We start from the raw sequence: 18,971 nt of genomic DNA on the forward strand, positions 1-18,971 counted from the left end.
TAGGGAAATATGAATGTAAATATTATTTTAAATGAAAATTTAAATTATCTTTATCACTGATTTTGCATTATTATAAAAAAAAATGTTAAGATTATTTTTAATCGTTAATAGTTCAAGATTTCCGACCCATCGGTTATGTCCCTTATTTTTCTTTATATAAAGGGGGGGGGGATTTTTTTTTTTTTATTAAATTTATTGCTAAAGTATTCATTTAACCAAATAATAATTAATTGGAAATTATTATACAGTATGAGTTTAAACGATATATTGATCGACCAATAAATATGACGTCATTAACAATTAGTCCTGTTGTATCGATTGAGAATATGCATTTTAAAAACAAACTATGAAGATAAACTAACTAGTTGGGAACTATTTATTTTTTGGAACCACTTTAATATAATGAAGTATAATAAATATTAAAAAAATTTTTGTTCATAACGTAGATAATAAAACACATATAAAAGTGATTTTATAATCATGGATTTACCATTTCTTTGACTCGCTTAATTAAACTATCGATTGCAATTATCAATCTCATTGAACTGATGATAAATTGTCATATCTTACGAAGACAACAAAAATGCATAAACGGTCAAGGTACAAGGTTATATTTGCGGCACTTAATATTATGAACAAGATTTCTTGTGAAATTATTCAAGTGACGTGACTTTGCACATTGTTAGAATTATTAATATGAGAATTAAATCGAATTCAAGATTTTTACCTGCTCGTGTAACAAAGTTGACATTTGTCCTGGAAAAACGCGTAAGCGCGCCAAATAACCGACAACTCGCCATTCTTCTGCGAACACTATTTTGCCTACGAGAATAAAACTTTATGTAACAACGTCCAATAAGCCCGGTCTACCCGATATATAATAGAATGTCTTACGAGCATGTGCCGAGTTGCTAACCGTACTTCGAAAAATCAAGATTTACTATTTGAAGATAAATGCTCCCACCTACAGGAAGAATGCCGTGACGTCATAATAATGTAGCGCTCTTATTGGCTTTGACGCCGAAGTTGATTGTCAACGCTACACGAAATTTAAAAATATAAGATAGTCGTCCAAGAGTTAGCGATAGTAGAACTCCTTTGATTAACCGAGCACTAAATAAGATTATTATTAAACAATGTGTAAAATTAATCAATTGTCCTAATTATCCAATATAAATTTATAATTATAATATAAGCGTGTATATTAAAAAGTATAAATTATTGACTCGTGGCTATTTAATATTTGAGAAAACTCTTAGATAACATTATATTTTATAGCATTTAAATTTATACATAATGTATAAATAGTCTATAAATAAATAAATAAATATATATATATATATATATATATATATATATATATATATATATATATATATTAATTTATAATAAATGAAATATGAAGGATAATTATTATTGAAAGTAATTCCTATATTTAATATATTATATTATATACATTTCATATATATTTGTTATGTAACGGTATGATTGGATAAACAATGGTGCTTTGAATAGGTAAAATAGCTATTTGTGCTAATTAACATTTTATCCTTCATATTTATTTATATTTATTTGAAAATGCTAATTTACGGATATTTATTTGCACGAATGAACGATTCTTATTCTTTAATTCGTCCATGCATCTATCGAATGGGAGGGAAGAGGGAGCGCGACAATGATTATAAACAAACTTGAATTTCTTTACATTTAGCATTATAAATGATTTTAAATTAATCTAGCTAATAATGAAATTTCCAAAAAATGTCTAATAATTCTAATCCTAAAATAAAACTAATAAAGTAAATCCTACGAGTCATGACAAATGCAAATGACGAAGGACATTATGAGTCAAGAGCACGTTATGTGTTCTATCTACCTGACATATGCAGTATCTTTAGTCCTTTAAATACATATTTTCGTTTCAAATGTACACAGATGCTCTATTGTCAAGAGGCCGTCGGCCTTTTCTTCATTTTCTTATTTATATTGGACAACAGAATGATACAATATAAATGTGCTGTTAATATTGAAATGTTTTAAAGTGATTTTCATAAATGTCATTGGACACTTTATGAAAAATTTAGATGTAATTTCACATAATGTGTTAAGATTGATTAATTATTATGGTTATACGTGATTGTGTAAATTAATTTTAATTATAGGATAAGAAATATTTTACAATTTATGCTCAAGAAGGATAAATTTATAAAATTGATAGATATATCGAATGAATTTCTCTACCGATCAAAGCCACTGAAAACTTTGCATCAATTAGTTATGAAAATCACTGAAAATATTTCATCTTAATCATTTTTTTAACAATGGCATTGTTAATGGCAATTAAACAATAGAATGTAGTAATAAGAATAGTCTAGATCGAGGGAGCGTTTTGCTCAATCTGTCTTTCAAATATTTTTTCCAAATATAGAATCGTTTAAAATGTTTAGTCTTGCAAGATATTCTTTAAGAAAAGTTTTACTCAAAGTTCTATTTATGTCGATTGCAGTTTTATTTTTTTGTGAATATTTGATATACTACATTGTTCTAATACAGGTACATTATTTAAAATTTTCTAGTAACTACTGTTTAATTTAAAATAACGACAATTGATTTTACATTTTTATTTATTGCAGTGCCAATGGCCAACGTTAAAATTGAATAAAGGCGATTTTAATATCCCTTCGGTTACACCGGATGAGAAACCAGTATACGCTATATTTTTAGCGGATACTCATCTTCTTGGTCCAAGAAATGGACATTGGTTTGATAAACTAAGAAGGTTAGAATCGAGCGAATAAGAGAATTGTTAATATTTATTTCTATTTCAATTTCGACTCTTTTTTTCATTTCTTTTCTTTCCTTCATTTTTTTTTTCTTTATTATTTTTTTTATTAATTATTTATATTTTTAAATTAGAGAGTGGCAAATGTATCGGGCATTTCAAACGGCAATAACATTACACAAACCAGATTTAGTGTTTATATTAGGTCTGTACGATACTTGGACATAAGTGCTCGCGATAATTATCTAAATTTGATGTAAAAATGATTTCAGGCGATATTTTTGACGAAGGTCAATTGTCTAGCTCGAAAGAGTTTGAGAAATACATATCAAGATTTAAATCAATATTTTACGTACCATCAAATACTCATCTTTACGTAGTTTCTGGAAATCATGACATGGGATTCCATTATGGTATGTAATTAACATGTTTGTTAATTGTTATTGTAAATAGTATATTATCCAAATACTAAGTATAAATTTTCATGTAGTTATTACACCGTATTTGAACCAGAGATTTGTACAGGGTATGAATGCACCGAGCGTGAAGAGAGTCAGTATTAGATCAAATCATTTTATTTTAATTAATAGTATGGCTTTAGAAGGGGATGGATGCTTTTTGTGTAAATCAACAGAAATTGCTATAAACAAAATTAGTAGTAAGTGACAAAATATTATAATTTTTTTCTTAGACAACGACTATTATGGAAACTCGTATTTTCTATAGAACATTTAAAATGTGCCAAAGGCATTCGTAACGATTGCAATAACAGTAGTCTAATAAAGAAATATAGTAGACCAATTCTTTTACAAGTTAGTATTTTTTAATTTTAATAAATAAACATAAATTACAAATTTATTAATAATTATTAATTCTATCTTAGCATTATCCTTTATATAGAGAATCTGATCAAATTTGTAATGAAATAGATGAAGCTCCGATTGAAAAAAAAGATATTAAATTTCGAGAAGGATGGGAATGTTTATCAAGAGAAGCGACGGAGCAGGTAAATAATCTCCTCGTGTAATCAAAAGCAATATTTTCACATCTATTATGTTTAATTGTAGCTGTTAGATAATTTAAACCCAAGACTAGTGATTGGAGGACACACACACCACGGTTGTAGGAAAATTCACCAGCATGATATTTTGGAAATGACACTTTCTTCATTTAGCTGGAGAAATAAAAATAATCCATCGTTTATATTGGTTAGTAATACACATAAATTTGTCTTCCCTTTATCTTCTTCCTACTTAATAAATGTTATATTTCTAATTATATTTGTAATTAAATTTGTAATATTAAATATAATATTGTTTGTTGTTTTAGGGTGTATTCACCCCTAATAATTATGCCGTATCAAAGTGCTATTTACCTATTGAGTCAACTGTTATAAGAATTTATATTTTTAGTGTAATTAGCATTCTTCTATACCTATTATTAAACCGTAGATATAAAATGATTTGTAACAAATTACAATTTTTATTCGTAATATATTTTTAAGCAAAAAATTGATGTAAATAAATGAAGACAAAAATTGTGTACATTTTATTTAAATTATTACCTATGAATGTTGGATTGGTCGCTTATACAGATAAAACTTTAGGTAATTAGTAACTTATAGTATAATTAAGAATTTATAGAATTTATTTATTATCAATTATTATTACTATTTATTTTCGAAAATGGTGGAGAGACAAATGTGCTCATTGTAATAGCTATGTTATTACTTTTATTTTTTACTAATATACTTTGTACTTTTGTAAGATACCTCTGTGGATGGCACATTTCGTTTGTATCTGATGTGAAAATGAAGTCTCAACATCATGAATGATAATATACATTTAATTCTAATGATTAATGAAAAAAAATTGCTTCAAACAAAAACTATGATGAATATCTTTAAGAAACATCATACAATTACATAATGATGGAACAAATACTATTTATAAAGAAATAATATTTACAAAAGCTCGTTTTCGGAGGACTGAAAGAGAAGGTATTTTTTTTATTTATTTTTTAAATTATCAATTTAATTCATGAATTCATACTTCGATATAAAATTTTCTCTATATACTACTTACTATAAGTTGTACGTTTAAAAAAAATTATTTTTTTTTTACTTTAAATTCATTACATTTTTATATTTTTAACATTTCAATATTGCGATATTCATTAGTATGATCGTTAAATGAATGAATATGTAAATTTGTCTTATTAAAGATATTTATCATACATATTCAATATTTGTAATTTGAATATTATATCAAAAATATAATATTAATTATATTTCAAATAAATTTTTAAAAACTTTCAACTAAAGACCATTCAATTTTATTATAATCATAATTTTAAACGCGAATCTTCTATAAAAAGCTCGGCAAACAAGACTCATGAACATAATAATCTTAAAAGAAAATAATATTTATGAGATAAGAAAATATAAAAGAATCTGTGCAAATGTAGAATGAAAATTATTATAACTACAGAAGTTAATCAAGAAAAGCCTTCATTAAAATGACCTTAAAGTGTTTTAGAGATTAGAATATAGCTTACGTATTAAGAAGAATTTCTTTTTTCAAGACAGCTTTAATATTGTTTATTATGGTTACGAAAGAAAAATATTAAACTCAAAGTGTCAATAGTTTTTTAGAACTTAAATAAAGACGAAAAATTGAATTAACTTTATATTACGGTAATTGAGATGAGCAATCACATTAAAATCAATAAGTATAAAATACATAACAAAGAACTTTTCGTTATATTAATAATAAACTAATTCTTAATTTAATTTATAATGACAAATTGTAATAAATAATGTAAAAGTAAGGAATATATGTATAAACAAAAGGTAAACAAACACTAAGTAAATGTGTAATAATAAAGATTTTATGTAACTAAATATTTATCGTTAGGTTTTGATAACCAATTAAAATTAAATAAGAATATTGATTGACGTATGTATTAATAGAAATTAAACAATCTGATGAATCATTTATTTATTTTTAAAATTAGAAAATTATTTTAATATCAAATCGATTTCTTATTGTCGTGCCAATCCTAAAATAAAATAACAGCGGACAAGATTTTTATCGACTGTATAATAATAATAATAATAATAATAATAATAATTATTATTATTATTATTATTATTGATATGATATTATGAATTATTAAAAAATCTAGAATTCTAAAACATTTGTTTTATTTGATCTGCAAATATCTTAAATATGTGCATGTCTTATAATGCAAATACTTGAAAATCCTATATACGTGATTGAAAAAGTTTAAGTAATTATGTACAAGAATTGAAGACTATTTGATTTAAAATTTATGTAAAATTAATTAAATTATAATAATTAAATTCTCTATTTTAGATAATAAAATATTTTGCATTATAAACCCTGGGACATATTTATTGATTAAAGCATGTAAAGAATATTTATAAACTATTAATTTATTCATTGATTAAAATTTTTAAATCATAAAATATTGTTAGTAACTTTATTAGTCGTAAGCTTTTTTTTTTTTCTTTTTAAATTTCATTAACAATTTTGAGATTTATACAATATATATTCATTTTTCATAAACTTTACAAGTATTGCCAATATAAAAATGAAATTGAAATGATATTTTAAAGTAATAAGAACAACAATTATTGTAACGTTGATTAGAAATAATGTATTATAATTTTATTTATAAATATTTATACTGATAATTGTAAGAGATGATACAACTGGAAATCTACAAAATATCCTATAAAACGATGATTTATATGTACACGCGCATTTTGCAACCATGATATTAAAATGAATTATTATATAGTCTAATCGACTCGGATTTGTACACACGTTATTCAGAAAATTTACATTTTTAACAATCGGAAGCAATTATTATCTTAGTAAGTAATTAAATTAACATCGGTAGTCTTAACAATCTTGAAAAATAATTCTGTAACTTAAAATTATATGCAATTATTTAATAAAATAAATCAGTTAATTTACAAGAGCTAATAGCAATTAATTCCATTTGCGTGTGTGGTAAATTTCTGCCCTGAAAACACAATTTATTATTGCAATTTTTTTACAAGCAAACAAAAAAATTGTAATAAATTAAACTAGAATATTTTCACAGATATCTTTTTGGCAGACTGAATATGACTGGCTATTAGCGTCAATTAATTTGACTAGTCTATTTTAACGGCAGCATAAATCTTTCTTATGAATACATATGCTGCGAAGAAACCAATGGTACCGGTTAACAGCCAGAACGTGAGTACCATTAAGGCAGTGTAACCAAAATACATAAGTGTTGGAACAAGTTCTGTTATTTCTAATTTTGTCATAAAGTAAAAAATTGAATAATCTAGAACATAAACCGCTGTACCTCCGCTAACAATAAAACTTCTCCACCACCATCTATAATCCTGAAAATAACGAAAACGAAAATGATAATGTGGCTGTGTCGATAAAAATAATTAATTAACAAATAGAAATATTTAATGAACTTACTTCTCCGCATAGTTGAAAATATACCATAACAATTGAAATCTGGGAACACGATATTACTAGAATACAAAAAACTAGGAACAAAAAGCCAAAGAGATAATAAAACTGATTTTCCCATAATGCTGTTAGAATAAAAAACAACTCTATAAAGACAGCACCAAATGGTAAAACTCCGGCCATGAGGGTACTTTAAAAAGGTAAAAGCTTATTAATTACAAAGTATTTATGTATGTTCACTATTTTGTTTCTTCTACATATTTAAGAATTAGATTACCTTAAAATGGGATTCATATACCAAACTTGATCAGGAACTTGACGAGGAATTTGATTCGTTCGAACTGGATGAGTAAATGGCTGCTTCCGAAAGCCAAAGAAATAACCAAGGTATACAAGAGGTAATGAGATACCAAACCAAAGACAGAGCAAAGATAACATAGTAGTAAAGGGAACTGCCCCTGAACTATGTTTGCCCCAAATGAAAAAGTTTAAGAAAAAACATGTGCCAAATACAATTCCAGGATATAAGGTTGCAGTCTGCAAAATTTATTAATAAATATAATTGTAATTATAATTATAATTATAATTGTAGCTGTAATATTGCATTCATTATTTATTGGGCGTATGTATTTAATAGCGTCAAGTTATTGGCAAGATTTTGTTAAAATCATTATAATCTGTATTTATTAAGTGAAAACTTACCAACATTGCCGCTCTTTTCCATTCTTTGCCCCTCATTGTTTTATATAACCTAGCAGAAAAGTAGCCCGCCACAAGTCCTGAGAAAACATATAAAAATATTGCGCACGTTCCAAGAGCACCTCTGCTCGCTGGTGAAAGCATACCCAGCATAGCAAAAACTACATGATATATTAAGTATGATATTAATAAAATATTGATTAATCGATATGTAAATAAAAGAGACAAAATACTTGGAAATCTTACAAATTGTTATTAAAGCCATAAAAAATATTTGTATTCCACTACCAATGACCGCAGCAAATAGTCGAGAATTCGTTGGTGGCCTGAAAACATCCCCATGAACGAGCTTCCAGCCAGTCTCTTCGATCGTTTCATCCAGGCCAGCGATACTGTCATTTTCACCTGCGTTATATCTAGCGATATCTCTACGCAAGGTTCTAATAATAATCATTGTCAAAATTCCTGCGTAAATATAGTAAAACAATCACTATAGGAATTTTAAATACATGGTTCGATCTATTTCGCATGATGATAAAAAGTAGTATCGGACAAATATAATATAACTAGTATTTAACGATATTGTGAAAATGTTTATCAAGCTAAATATTTTCATTGAACTAGCAATTACATTCAAGTATTTCTTCTTAAAAAAAGTAAAAGAAACGATCGCTTAATATCTTTTCTCAAGAATTATTTCAATAATTATTTTTTAATCTAATATTATTAAACTCGTAACGAACAGAAATATATCTCCTCACCTGATAAGAAACAAACGACAATTAAAGAATTGATTATAGAGAACCAATGAATTTCGACATCGCTCATTCCAAGATAAATATCCCATCTACTTGCCCAACTCACTTGAGATTCTTTCCATTCAACCGAGTATAAAAATAATATTTGTGTGCCCTTTGGATTAACGAATTGTAAATTTGGCTCTTGAGTAGGTATTTTGCATGTACTGCCTTCAAATTGTAATTGCGTAAAGTCTATCGAAAGGGCTTCAACTTCAAAACCCACGACTCTAAACTCATTTCTAAGAAAACGTAATGAAATAATCGATGAAGTTATTAATTCGAACCAGAAATAATTTTAATTACATATTACTTACTCTCCATGTTTATGATAACTTAATTTTAATTTCAAATAGTTATTAATATATACTTGATTACCACTAACACCACCTAATCGATATCCATGATATACAATTGTATTTTTTTCATGCTTCTCCTTTGTAGCTGCTGGTAAATTATCTATCAACCTAACAAACAGTACAAATTACTTTTATTGGAACTTTAGTCAGAAACAGATAAATGCTTTAATGTCTTACAAATGAACGGTATATTCGTATATAATACGCTCCATAACAAGAACCGAATCATCCTCTTTCCATGTCATTGGATTTGATGGAGTATGGCAAAGAAGGCGACATGACATATTCTGTCCCATAGCAACCTCGTACGGGCTATTGACAATTCTGTGAATAAACGGATATAACATACCAAAATACAAATCGCTAAATAATATAAGCTTAGTTAATATAGCTGAATATTTAATTTGCAATATACCTGTCGCCTCTCAAAATTTCTCCCAAATTTTCGGACTTATAAAATAACGTTCCATTTTTTGGCAAACAAAAGGGCAACGAATAATACTCGTACGGTAATTGGGTATGTGTACTAGTCATTTTAACAGCCTTTACATCAATTTTCTGTCCTTTCTTGAATTCTACAGGTGCAACACCTGGGACATAAAATCCTTGAACTTCAATTAACAATAATATTAGGGCCAAAATAGCCTGTCCCCATTTTAACCTATACTGTTAAACAATGATAAAAAAATAAGTAATAAAAAAAAAAATAGAAGCGAATGTAAATAAATTTAGAAAAATCAAATAAAACTGAATGTCGCGATTTTTCGATAGACGGAGCAGATAAATTGTTAGGCAGGATTCAAGGATGGTATCCAGCAATGTATTATAATTATTTTAAAAATTGAAAAAAAAACCAACAACGTTACTTTTCCCGACTATCGCAAAATTTTCTGAACATAAATAAGCTTACCATGATAGAATATTTGTCTTTGGAAATCGCGGCACACCGCTGATTTCTCACTTTAAAATATTAAATCTCTTCTTCGGCAATTCGTTTTTCGCCTGCTTTTTGATATTCCACGTCAAAAATTCATTATACAGTACACAAAATTCTCCTTGACTCACGCAAATGTATACATTGCTGACAACGATTCACGTATTCACTTATCGCTTATTTGTATATCCTTTGTTGCTTAAAAATGCGTCTGGGCATGTGTAGGTAGGTGCGCGCGCGCCCGCATTAATACTCGTATGCTGTGGGATACTTTGGCGCACACCTGCACGTACAATAGTACGCACGTACGCACCCGCGGCCATATATATATATATATATATATATATATATATATGCAATAGATAATATATAATAGAATATATATCCATATATTGCTAAAATTAGTTAATTATTTTTTATATGTTATGAAATGGTAAAAAATATAATTTCAATAATATGACATTAAGTTATAAGCAGCACGAGAAATGCAATATAATTTCTAGTCACGTCAGAGAAATGTCTTTAAACAAAATAAGTTCTATACCCGTTTATTACAAAAATTACATTTTTAAGTTATAAAACTATAATATTAGTGCTTTATTACCAGATTTATTAAACATAAATGTAAAAGTTAAACATTTGTAAAAGAAGTAATATAAAATATCGTTTAAGTTTCGCGCTGTTATACGATAATAGTAAAAGGAAGTCAAATTATTGTATTTTACTGAATTTATTAAGAGTAAAAATTATATTAAAATTCATAGATACAGTTTTTATGTATTAATTAAATCGCAATGACAATTATTATTTAATTTTAAGTAAATAGCCATAAACATGAAATAAAAAGTTGGGAAGGGAGGGGAGAAATGAGTTGCTCGATTGACGAGGCTTTTCCGAGCGAAAAAATATACCCCGAAAGGAAAATATCCTCCCACGTGGGGATCGGTTTAATTACAAGTTACGTTGTTTAAATATGTGTTTGTTGCATTAATTTTTATTCGAAAACAATGGTTCAAGTAAGTAGAGTTCGTGTAAATGTTATCCCGGCGAATTTTACGAAAAAACGTCGAAACGACGAATTTTTTCTGTCAGCCGTATCGGGGCAATTTTTCGATTGTTTTTTTTTCCGCTGTCATCCATTAGTAAATAGGAAAGATGGCAGCAGATTATTGCGCTTTTTTCTCGTTCGCTCGCGGAGCCGACATTTTTCTGAAAAATTCTAATCGTCGAAACTTTTTATTATACTTTATTTATCAAAAATTTTCAATCGCCACGAGGTTTCTCGACTCATTTTTAGCGCGCTTGCGATTTTTCAAGATGCGGGGCGAGTTTTCGTCGAAAAAAGCAATATGTTATTAGAATAATGCACGAGATGAAATAAGGGAGCCTTTGTAGATGCGTCGGAATTTTTTTTTTTTCGACATTTAAAAAAAAAAAAATTCATTACTTTATCACATGAATTTTATTTCATAAGGCTTTTATCATGTTGAACTTCATTATCGTTTGTTTACAGTTTAAAAAACGAATAGTGTAAATAAATTTATGGTGTAGAAAAAAAAAAGCCCCAATGCTTCGATTATTGTATAAATTTTTAATTTTCAAAAAGCATTTATATAAATGATGTTTATTTTATTTTTTTTTTTTTTTATAATGATAGTACGATCTTTATAATACAACGTAAACAATAAATTAATTAGATTCTTTAAAAAAAAATCCAAATTAAATAAATAAGTTGCCTATGGGACATAAGTGAATATTTTATAAGTAATATATAGTATTTATAATAAATTTTATGTTTGTTTAGGCAATAGATGAAATGGAGCAGCGGGATCTTCCACAGGCTTTTCGTCTGCTGGGAGAAATGAATGCTAATGTAGTGCAAGTAAATCAGTTGGTGGATAATATGCTTGTGAGAGTAAAAAATGGAGAAATTTCAACAGATAAGGGTCTTGGTTTTCTAGAAATGAAATATCATATGCTGTTATCCTATCTTATAAATTTAACATACATTGTCCTACGAAAGTGCTCTGGAGAACGAATTGAAGGGGATCCGTCGATCGATCGCTTAATTGAAATCAGAACAGTATTAGAAAAAATTAGGCCCATTGATCACAAACTTAAATATCAAATAGACAAACTTGTAAAAACTGCTGTAACTGGAACAACAAATAGTGATGATCCTATAAATTTCAAGCCCAATCCTGATGCCTTGGTTGGGAAGATAGATGGATCCGACGAAGAATCGGAAAGCGAACAGGACGTGAACGAAGAAGGTGCCAAATCACGGAAGCCTGGAATTTATGTACCACCAAAACTTGCTGCAGTTCATTATGGTAAATATATCGATACAAATTAAATATTTTACAACTTAAAAGTTTTCTGAACTGCTGCATAAAATATTTATGATTACGTATGGTAAATCACCATACAATACAAACGTAATTTTGTTGTAATTATTCCCAGATTATTTTTAACAAAATAATAAATTAATTATATGATTTAATGGTATTAAAATATTTATTTCAGATGGCGACGATACAATTGTTGATAAAATGCACAAAGCTGGAGAGAGAGCACGTAGGCGTGCTGTATCTGGGGCTGTACTTCGAGAACTTCGAGAAGAATACTTAGACGCTCCGATAGAAGATTCAAATGATCTAGGTGAAAAACAATCAACTTTCGGTCGTGAAAATAAAAGGAAAATTGAATACGAAGAAAATTATATGACTCGATTACCCGTCACTAAAGAAGAAAAACATCGTCAACGTCAAATGACTACGCTTGGAACACTTGGAACAGAAATTACTAACTTTGGTGGCTCTTCATCGGCTAAGAAACGAAAAGCTCCTAAAGGAAAATCTAAAAAAAGTATGTTCCATTGATAAATACTTATTGATTTTATTTATTTATAATTAATTTGTTTATTGAGTCAATAAATTGTTATTTATTTATATAAGGTTTCAAGAAGAAACGACGTCACTAAAAAGTGATATGTCAACAACACAATCGTCCGAAAAACTGAGAATATCGGTACTGACTATAAAGGTAAATTTCTGAAAACTTCGTCACTTCCTCTTGGTGAACGAAATGACAGTAATACTCTCGTTACTAAGTTATATTAATGAATTTGATAAAAAGCCTGCGAATAAGAAAATACTGTCAACGAATAAAAATACCTTGTGACAGTGGTTTTATTATGTAAGGCATTATAATGGTCGTAATTATAATTGATAATTATAGTTACTAATGGTTTTATCTTTCCATTGTTATCAGAAACCAATTTTTAAATTATTATTTATAACTTGTCTACTTTACATGGGCAGGTGTTTTACTGATACTCATTCATTTAAAAAGAATTGAGAGTTCAGTGTTGGCAGATATTACAATTTTATCTGTTTTAAGTTTTAGTTATAGAATTATTTGAAATTGTTTTCTCTTTCTTTATATATGCATATGTATATGTATATGTGTGTACATATATATATATATATATATATATATATATATATATATATATATATATATATAAATAAATTATTACTTTATAAAATAGCAGTAGGTTATATGCTTACTCCTTTATTAAGATTATATACTATGTTTAATATTATTTATTTATTCAAATTTTTATCTATTTTATTTCTATAAGTAATAAAATGTTACTTGAAAAGTTTACGTGAATAAGTCGTTATCTGACAACACTGATACATATAAGGACGAATTTACTTCGTATTTAGTAAGAAAAGCGATGATGGCTTCGAAGAAAATAAAAATGTTACAAGCCAAAAAGAATATCAAGCCCGTATGAGTAATGATAAATGGAGATTCGAAACTTTTCGAAAAAAAAAGAAAAAAAGAGAGAAAAAAAATATGAAGAAAAAAAAAAAGAGTTATCAAAAATGATAACATTGAATTAATTGTTATAAGAGCGTAAAAATCACAAGACATTCAGAAGCAAATTCGTTTAGGCTATCGTCGAAAGTATCAAATTACATTTACCTTTGGAATAACAAAAATTTTCAGAACTTCAGAAGTGTAACGGTTAATTATTCACAATCGCATGTCTTAGGATTTTCTCGCTGTTCTAGGATAGTAATAGTAGGTACTAGATTAAGTATTACATGTATGTTTTGTTCGTGTTTCCCCTGGTAAAAATGTTGAGGCTATTAAAAATTTTCACTATATTTTGGTTCAGAGAACTGCGTTAAGTTTTTCTTTCAATTGTGTACTTGTGCGTTGTGTTTTTTGTTTTTTTTTTGTTTTTTTTTTGTTTTTTTTTTTCTAATTTTCACTTACGTATAAAGGAAACTTATATTAAAGGTATAATCTCTAGCATTAACGTGGATGTGACAAAATTCAAAATTGATGTAAACATTTTCTCAAACATTTATTTCACTTACTGAATTTGGTTTTTATAAATGAGAGAAAGCACGTAACGTCAGAGAATAAGAAAGGAGGTAGCGCGAGATAAAAAAATTACTTCGATAAGAGTGAAATTGTATCAAAATTCGTTATCCTTTGGGCGTAAGGTTTAGTTAAGAAATTTTCAAATAATAGATACCGGGATAAGCTTAAAGCTTTGCAGGGATAGTAATGCTAGAATTCATAATTAACGAAATCGTTAACAAAAATAGATTTTGTTAATCTAGCACTGCTCTTCCTCTCCACACCCCCCCCTCTCCCCCTCTACCCCTCTCCCCCTCCCGCTCCCACCCATACGTACACATTTTTCGACATGACTTTTGGCAAAGAAAAAACCCAATTATGTTAGTGAAGTAATTCGCCTTACCTTTTCGATACAAATTTAATAGCTTACGCCAATTTTTGCAGGCTCGATCATTCATAGTACTATATTTTTTACAAAGATGTTCATTGTTTGAGCCGATTGGCGAAGCATGACGTTGCGCGCATTTCTTTCTGTCTAATCTGTGACAAAGATTAAAATGTGATAAATTATTCTTGAATAATAGGTAAAAGGTAAATAATGAAGGAAGGATGAAACTAAGAAAATAGCACAATTGCTGGGCATTATTTACAAGTGCTAGCAAAGCCTAATGTCGTCAGCAGCCTCGTAGTTCCGATAATGAAGATGAAATGATAAATGTCAAAAACAATTTGACATAACTGTTGAGAGCCAATACTTTTTTTACATCGACGTAATAGATGACCATGAATTTATAGATATACATAAATATATTGAGTAAGATGCTTTTAAAGTAAATAGATGGAAACGAAAGCTTTTTAATACATCAAATTTTCTTTGACATTTATTAACATTTCGCTTCAAACTTGGACGATAAAAAAGAAAGAGAAAAGAAGAAGAAAAAGAGAAAAAAAAAATTGTGAATTTACTATACCCCTCCAAAAAGAGACCACTATGAGTCCAAATCAACTTTTGTAGGGACAGGGTTTTGAATTTAAAATAAAATGAAATGTTTACGGAGGAAGGTGCTTATATTTAGCATGGAATGTAAATCCAGCAATTTAAGCGCATTTTGATTCATTCTGTTAGTTTTCAATTGTTTATATATTTAAAGAAAAACGTCAATGAATTTTGGACTTTTTGAACTTGTAGCAAAGAGTACAAGCGTGATGTATTTTATTCATGCAACATACACATATCCGCACACTTACTAACTTATATCCGAATCTGAAGCAAACTAATTTTATGCGTCGTTAGAATTTGGTTTGTTGTGAATAATGCGAGTAACGTCCCAGAGAAATACAACAACAACAACAACAACAACAATAACAAAAAAAAATTGTTTCATTCTGAGATTTAGACGTATGATAGAGAACATCAGCATGGTTACTACCTCAAAGCAACAATATATAAATTTACTGTGACGAAAATATGAGAACTCTGTTTGTTTGTTTTTTTTTTTTTTTAATGTTAAACGATAAAATATAATTATTTACACGCACCAGTTGTGATGCAATTACAACAGTACTTGAACGTGTAAAAAGCGTCGGCTCTTTACTATACCCAATAATGCCTCGAGTCTTCAAGCACTAAAAATTTATTAACAAATATCTTTTATTATTATATTATACACCGATCTTCTTACAATTACGGAGAGCTTTAAAACGAACGGAGTTGTCATAACTTATAATTCTAAAAAATAATCACGTTGCTGTACATCGAGACGTCTTTGCAGCAAAGACAAAATAAAAATAATTTATTGACTATGTATTGGTGACTTATTAAATGATTTATAAAAACCACTGTATGAATCAGTGAGTAAAAAAAAAATTTCTTAATATTGATAAAGTTTTTATTACGAACTATTATCATATTATTATTATGATTATTATCACTGGTATAATAATTATTATTAAAATTATCTTTATTATTGCATAACATTATTATTATTATTATTATTATTATTATTATTATTATTATTATTATTATCATTACTATTACTATTATCATTATTACTATTATTATTATTATTATTATCTTTATTATTATTATTATTATCATTATTATCATTATAATTATTAACATTATTATTGTAATTAAAATTATTATCATTGTCATCATCATCATCATCATCATCATCATCATCATCATCATCATCACCACCATCATTATTATGTAGAAGGCTTCTTACTGACTGAATAAAATGTTTTAATGTCATTATTCTCTTTTATTTCAAACCTTATGCTTGTAATTTGGATTATTTATGTGTAATTGCGGATAAGTTTTCGAAATAAAATTTCTTATTTAATGAAAACTGCAGACAGTGATATCAACAACTATGACTCACCTCACTCCCCATTATAAACTAGCAATAGTTTTTTTTTTGTTTTTGTTTTTTTTTTGTTTTTTTTTTTGCGAATAGAATAAAAAATTCTATCGTATTTATTATTTTGCGATGTAGCTGCCCTCGAGGATAATAATTTGCCAAATGAATATGTAAATATCTCGAAAAATAATTTTGAATTTGAAAAGTTTTATTGTGAATTATAAATAAATTAAGATTTCATTTTAACTGTAGATTATTAAGGACTTGTGTGTTTACATCATTAAATAATTCACTGATTATTTATAGATTTAAAAAGGACATGTATTGATTGGGCTTTACTTTTACCACGATTTATAAGAGTAGAAATTAATTAAGGAGGTGGTAGAATTAAAATTCAGTTTAAAATTCACGATTATAAAAACAAATAAGTCTGATATTATTTTTTAATTGTTTAATGGGCTTTCAATAATGTTTATTAACAATTTAAATGATACTTTTCTTCAATAAGAGTTGTAATTTGAGCATTCATACTTTGCAAAGGGACACTTCAAGCGCAACAGTCCAACATTCATTTGATTAAAAAAAAATTAAATACAATAATACAATAAAATAATGTAGATATTCTCTACAATTTTTGAGAATTGTGGTTTTTTTTAGTTGCTCAGCTCTATGTAAATTTTTGTAAGAATCTGATATTTTCTGTAGAATTTCATTGCTTCGTTGTTTCTAATTATAAATGAAAATAAACAGATGATAATCTGAATTCTCTAGGAATTCGTGAATATACTGGAAGTTGGAAAATAAAAAACAAAATATAATTTTATTTTCAGGCCTACTGGTAGTAATACTTTAATTTGCTAATTAATCGTTAAAACATTTATCTTTATTGAAGTATGAAGATTTTAATTGTTTTGGAAAATAATATCTCTTAGTTCTTATACCAATGTTAAGAGATAAAAATATGAAAATGTATTTGGTTTTATAGTTAACTATTTTTCATTTGCATTCACGTGAAAAATATTTTTTTCTTTCATGACATTATCATTGCATAAAACTTACTACAAAGTTAACTTTATTTTTATTTTTTTTTTTTTTTTTGTTTTTTGCGAATTTTTTATTATCTTTGTTTAATAATTTAGGCTTAAAATTGCAGGTGACATGTAATTTGACGCTATGTCGCATATTATTATTTAATAATAACGTAAAACGAAAAGTTCTAAATGCCCGTCTTTTATTGTTTATAAAATATTTGTTTAAATTTTGCTAAAGAAATGAAAAATAAAATTTGTGTACAAAGTTAAACGTAAACATCATTTATATTTTAATAAATTATTTCGTTTCGTTAAGTTGCATGTAAATTTCTTTTAAGAATACGAGTTTTACATAAACGGTAGACAATTTTGTGCTTTTTTTTTTTTTCACCCTTAAAATGCATTAGTATGGACTTTCATATCCATGTAAATATATTGTATCTTTTACATGGACATTTATTCGGTATTTTTCTTATGTTAATTAATGTTCATAAAAGTACGTTGGAAATTGTTTACTTCGTTCTTTCCAAAAGAAACGAAGAATGCAATTGAGAACTTTATCAATAGCTATTGGGGGCGTACTCGTGGTAAGAATGTGCAATAAATTTTTTTTAATAATACTTGATTGATTACGGCTGTAGTCGTGGTTTATTCGCATCATCAGCCCAATAGAAACTTAATAAGAATTTGCCATTAATTTAGGAAATGTCAATATAAGATGCTTTCGTGGGATAAGCAGATCCCAGGATTATTCGCCATTAATCGTCCAGTTGGTGGAAGAAGCGCCTACAAAAATTTTCATCCAGACATCGATCGTGTCTCCGTTCCGTTCATTCGTCCGCTAAAAAGAAAGAGCGTAAAAAGTCCCCTCGTCTAGGCTCGCGCTTTCCCCGGGCGAAACGCGGCTTTCGCCTTTCTACGCTCGTACACTCCTACGTGTTTTTACTTTTGTCTTCTCGGCGAATTCGAACGAGCGCCGCTAGAAATATCGTTCAATATCGTTCAATATCGTTCAATATCGATGAAATCATCACACGGCCGTTATCTGGCCATTCCCAATCGTGTTATTATGCAAGCCGCTCGACAATCTCTAAGGGTTGCTATGTAATTAATGAATA

The 18,971-nt window shown here is 27.7% G+C and overlaps 4 protein-coding genes across 4 annotated transcripts in view; 2 read left to right on the forward strand and 2 right to left on the reverse strand.

Moving 5' to 3' along the window:
* Mtpalpha (monolysocardiolipin acyltransferase Mtpalpha) overlaps positions 1-1,009 on the reverse strand; it is a 7,678-nt gene extending 6,669 nt beyond the window's left edge. Inside the window, exon 1 of the mRNA XM_011498190.1 lies at positions 728-1,009. Within this exon, the coding sequence (XP_011496492.1) occupies positions 728-800 (73 nt within the window). The 5' untranslated portion in view covers positions 801-1,009. The remainder of the gene's footprint in view (positions 1-727) is intronic.
* A 1,403-nt stretch (positions 1,010-2,412) lies between these two features.
* On the forward strand, positions 2,413-4,590 carry PGAP5 (Per1-like protein PGAP5). Its single transcript, XM_011498327.1, has 10 exons — positions 2,413-2,553; positions 2,634-2,779; positions 2,917-2,987; positions 3,055-3,195; positions 3,273-3,440; positions 3,509-3,594; positions 3,666-3,788; positions 3,850-3,990; positions 4,112-4,229; positions 4,550-4,590. The coding sequence occupies exons 1-10, from the start codon at positions 2,440-2,442 to the stop codon at positions 4,588-4,590; spliced, it is 1,149 nt and encodes a 382-aa protein (XP_011496629.1). The 5' UTR covers positions 2,413-2,439.
* Positions 4,591-6,732: 2,142 nt separating this feature from the next.
* On the reverse strand, positions 6,733-10,254 carry TM9SF4 (transmembrane 9 superfamily protein member 4). The gene is made up of 10 exons (XM_011498191.1): positions 10,053-10,254; positions 9,558-9,808; positions 9,320-9,466; positions 9,101-9,250; positions 8,748-9,025; positions 8,233-8,451; positions 7,990-8,147; positions 7,565-7,824; positions 7,294-7,477; positions 6,733-7,208 (listed from the first exon to the last, which is right to left on the reverse strand). Exons 1-10 carry the CDS (start codon positions 10,053-10,055, stop codon positions 6,969-6,971), a joined length of 1,890 nt encoding a protein of 629 aa, XP_011496493.1. The 5' UTR covers positions 10,056-10,254; the 3' UTR covers positions 6,733-6,968.
* Positions 10,255-10,984: 730 nt separating this feature from the next.
* Positions 10,985-15,388, forward strand: LOC105361090 (neuroguidin). Its single transcript, XM_011498192.1, has 5 exons — positions 10,985-11,092; positions 11,881-12,409; positions 12,603-12,944; positions 13,034-13,121; positions 15,044-15,388. Exons 1-4 carry the CDS (start codon positions 11,084-11,086, stop codon positions 13,057-13,059), a joined length of 906 nt encoding a protein of 301 aa, XP_011496494.1. The 5' UTR covers positions 10,985-11,083; the 3' UTR covers positions 13,060-13,121; positions 15,044-15,388.
* Positions 15,389-18,971: the final 3,583 nt, after the last annotated feature.

The sequence above is a fragment of the Ceratosolen solmsi genome, unplaced genomic scaffold (genome assembly GCF_000503995.2).
Source record: "Ceratosolen solmsi marchali unplaced genomic scaffold, CerSol_1.0 scaffold14, whole genome shotgun sequence".
Lineage (NCBI taxonomy): Eukaryota > Metazoa > Arthropoda > Insecta > Hymenoptera > Agaonidae > Ceratosolen > Ceratosolen solmsi.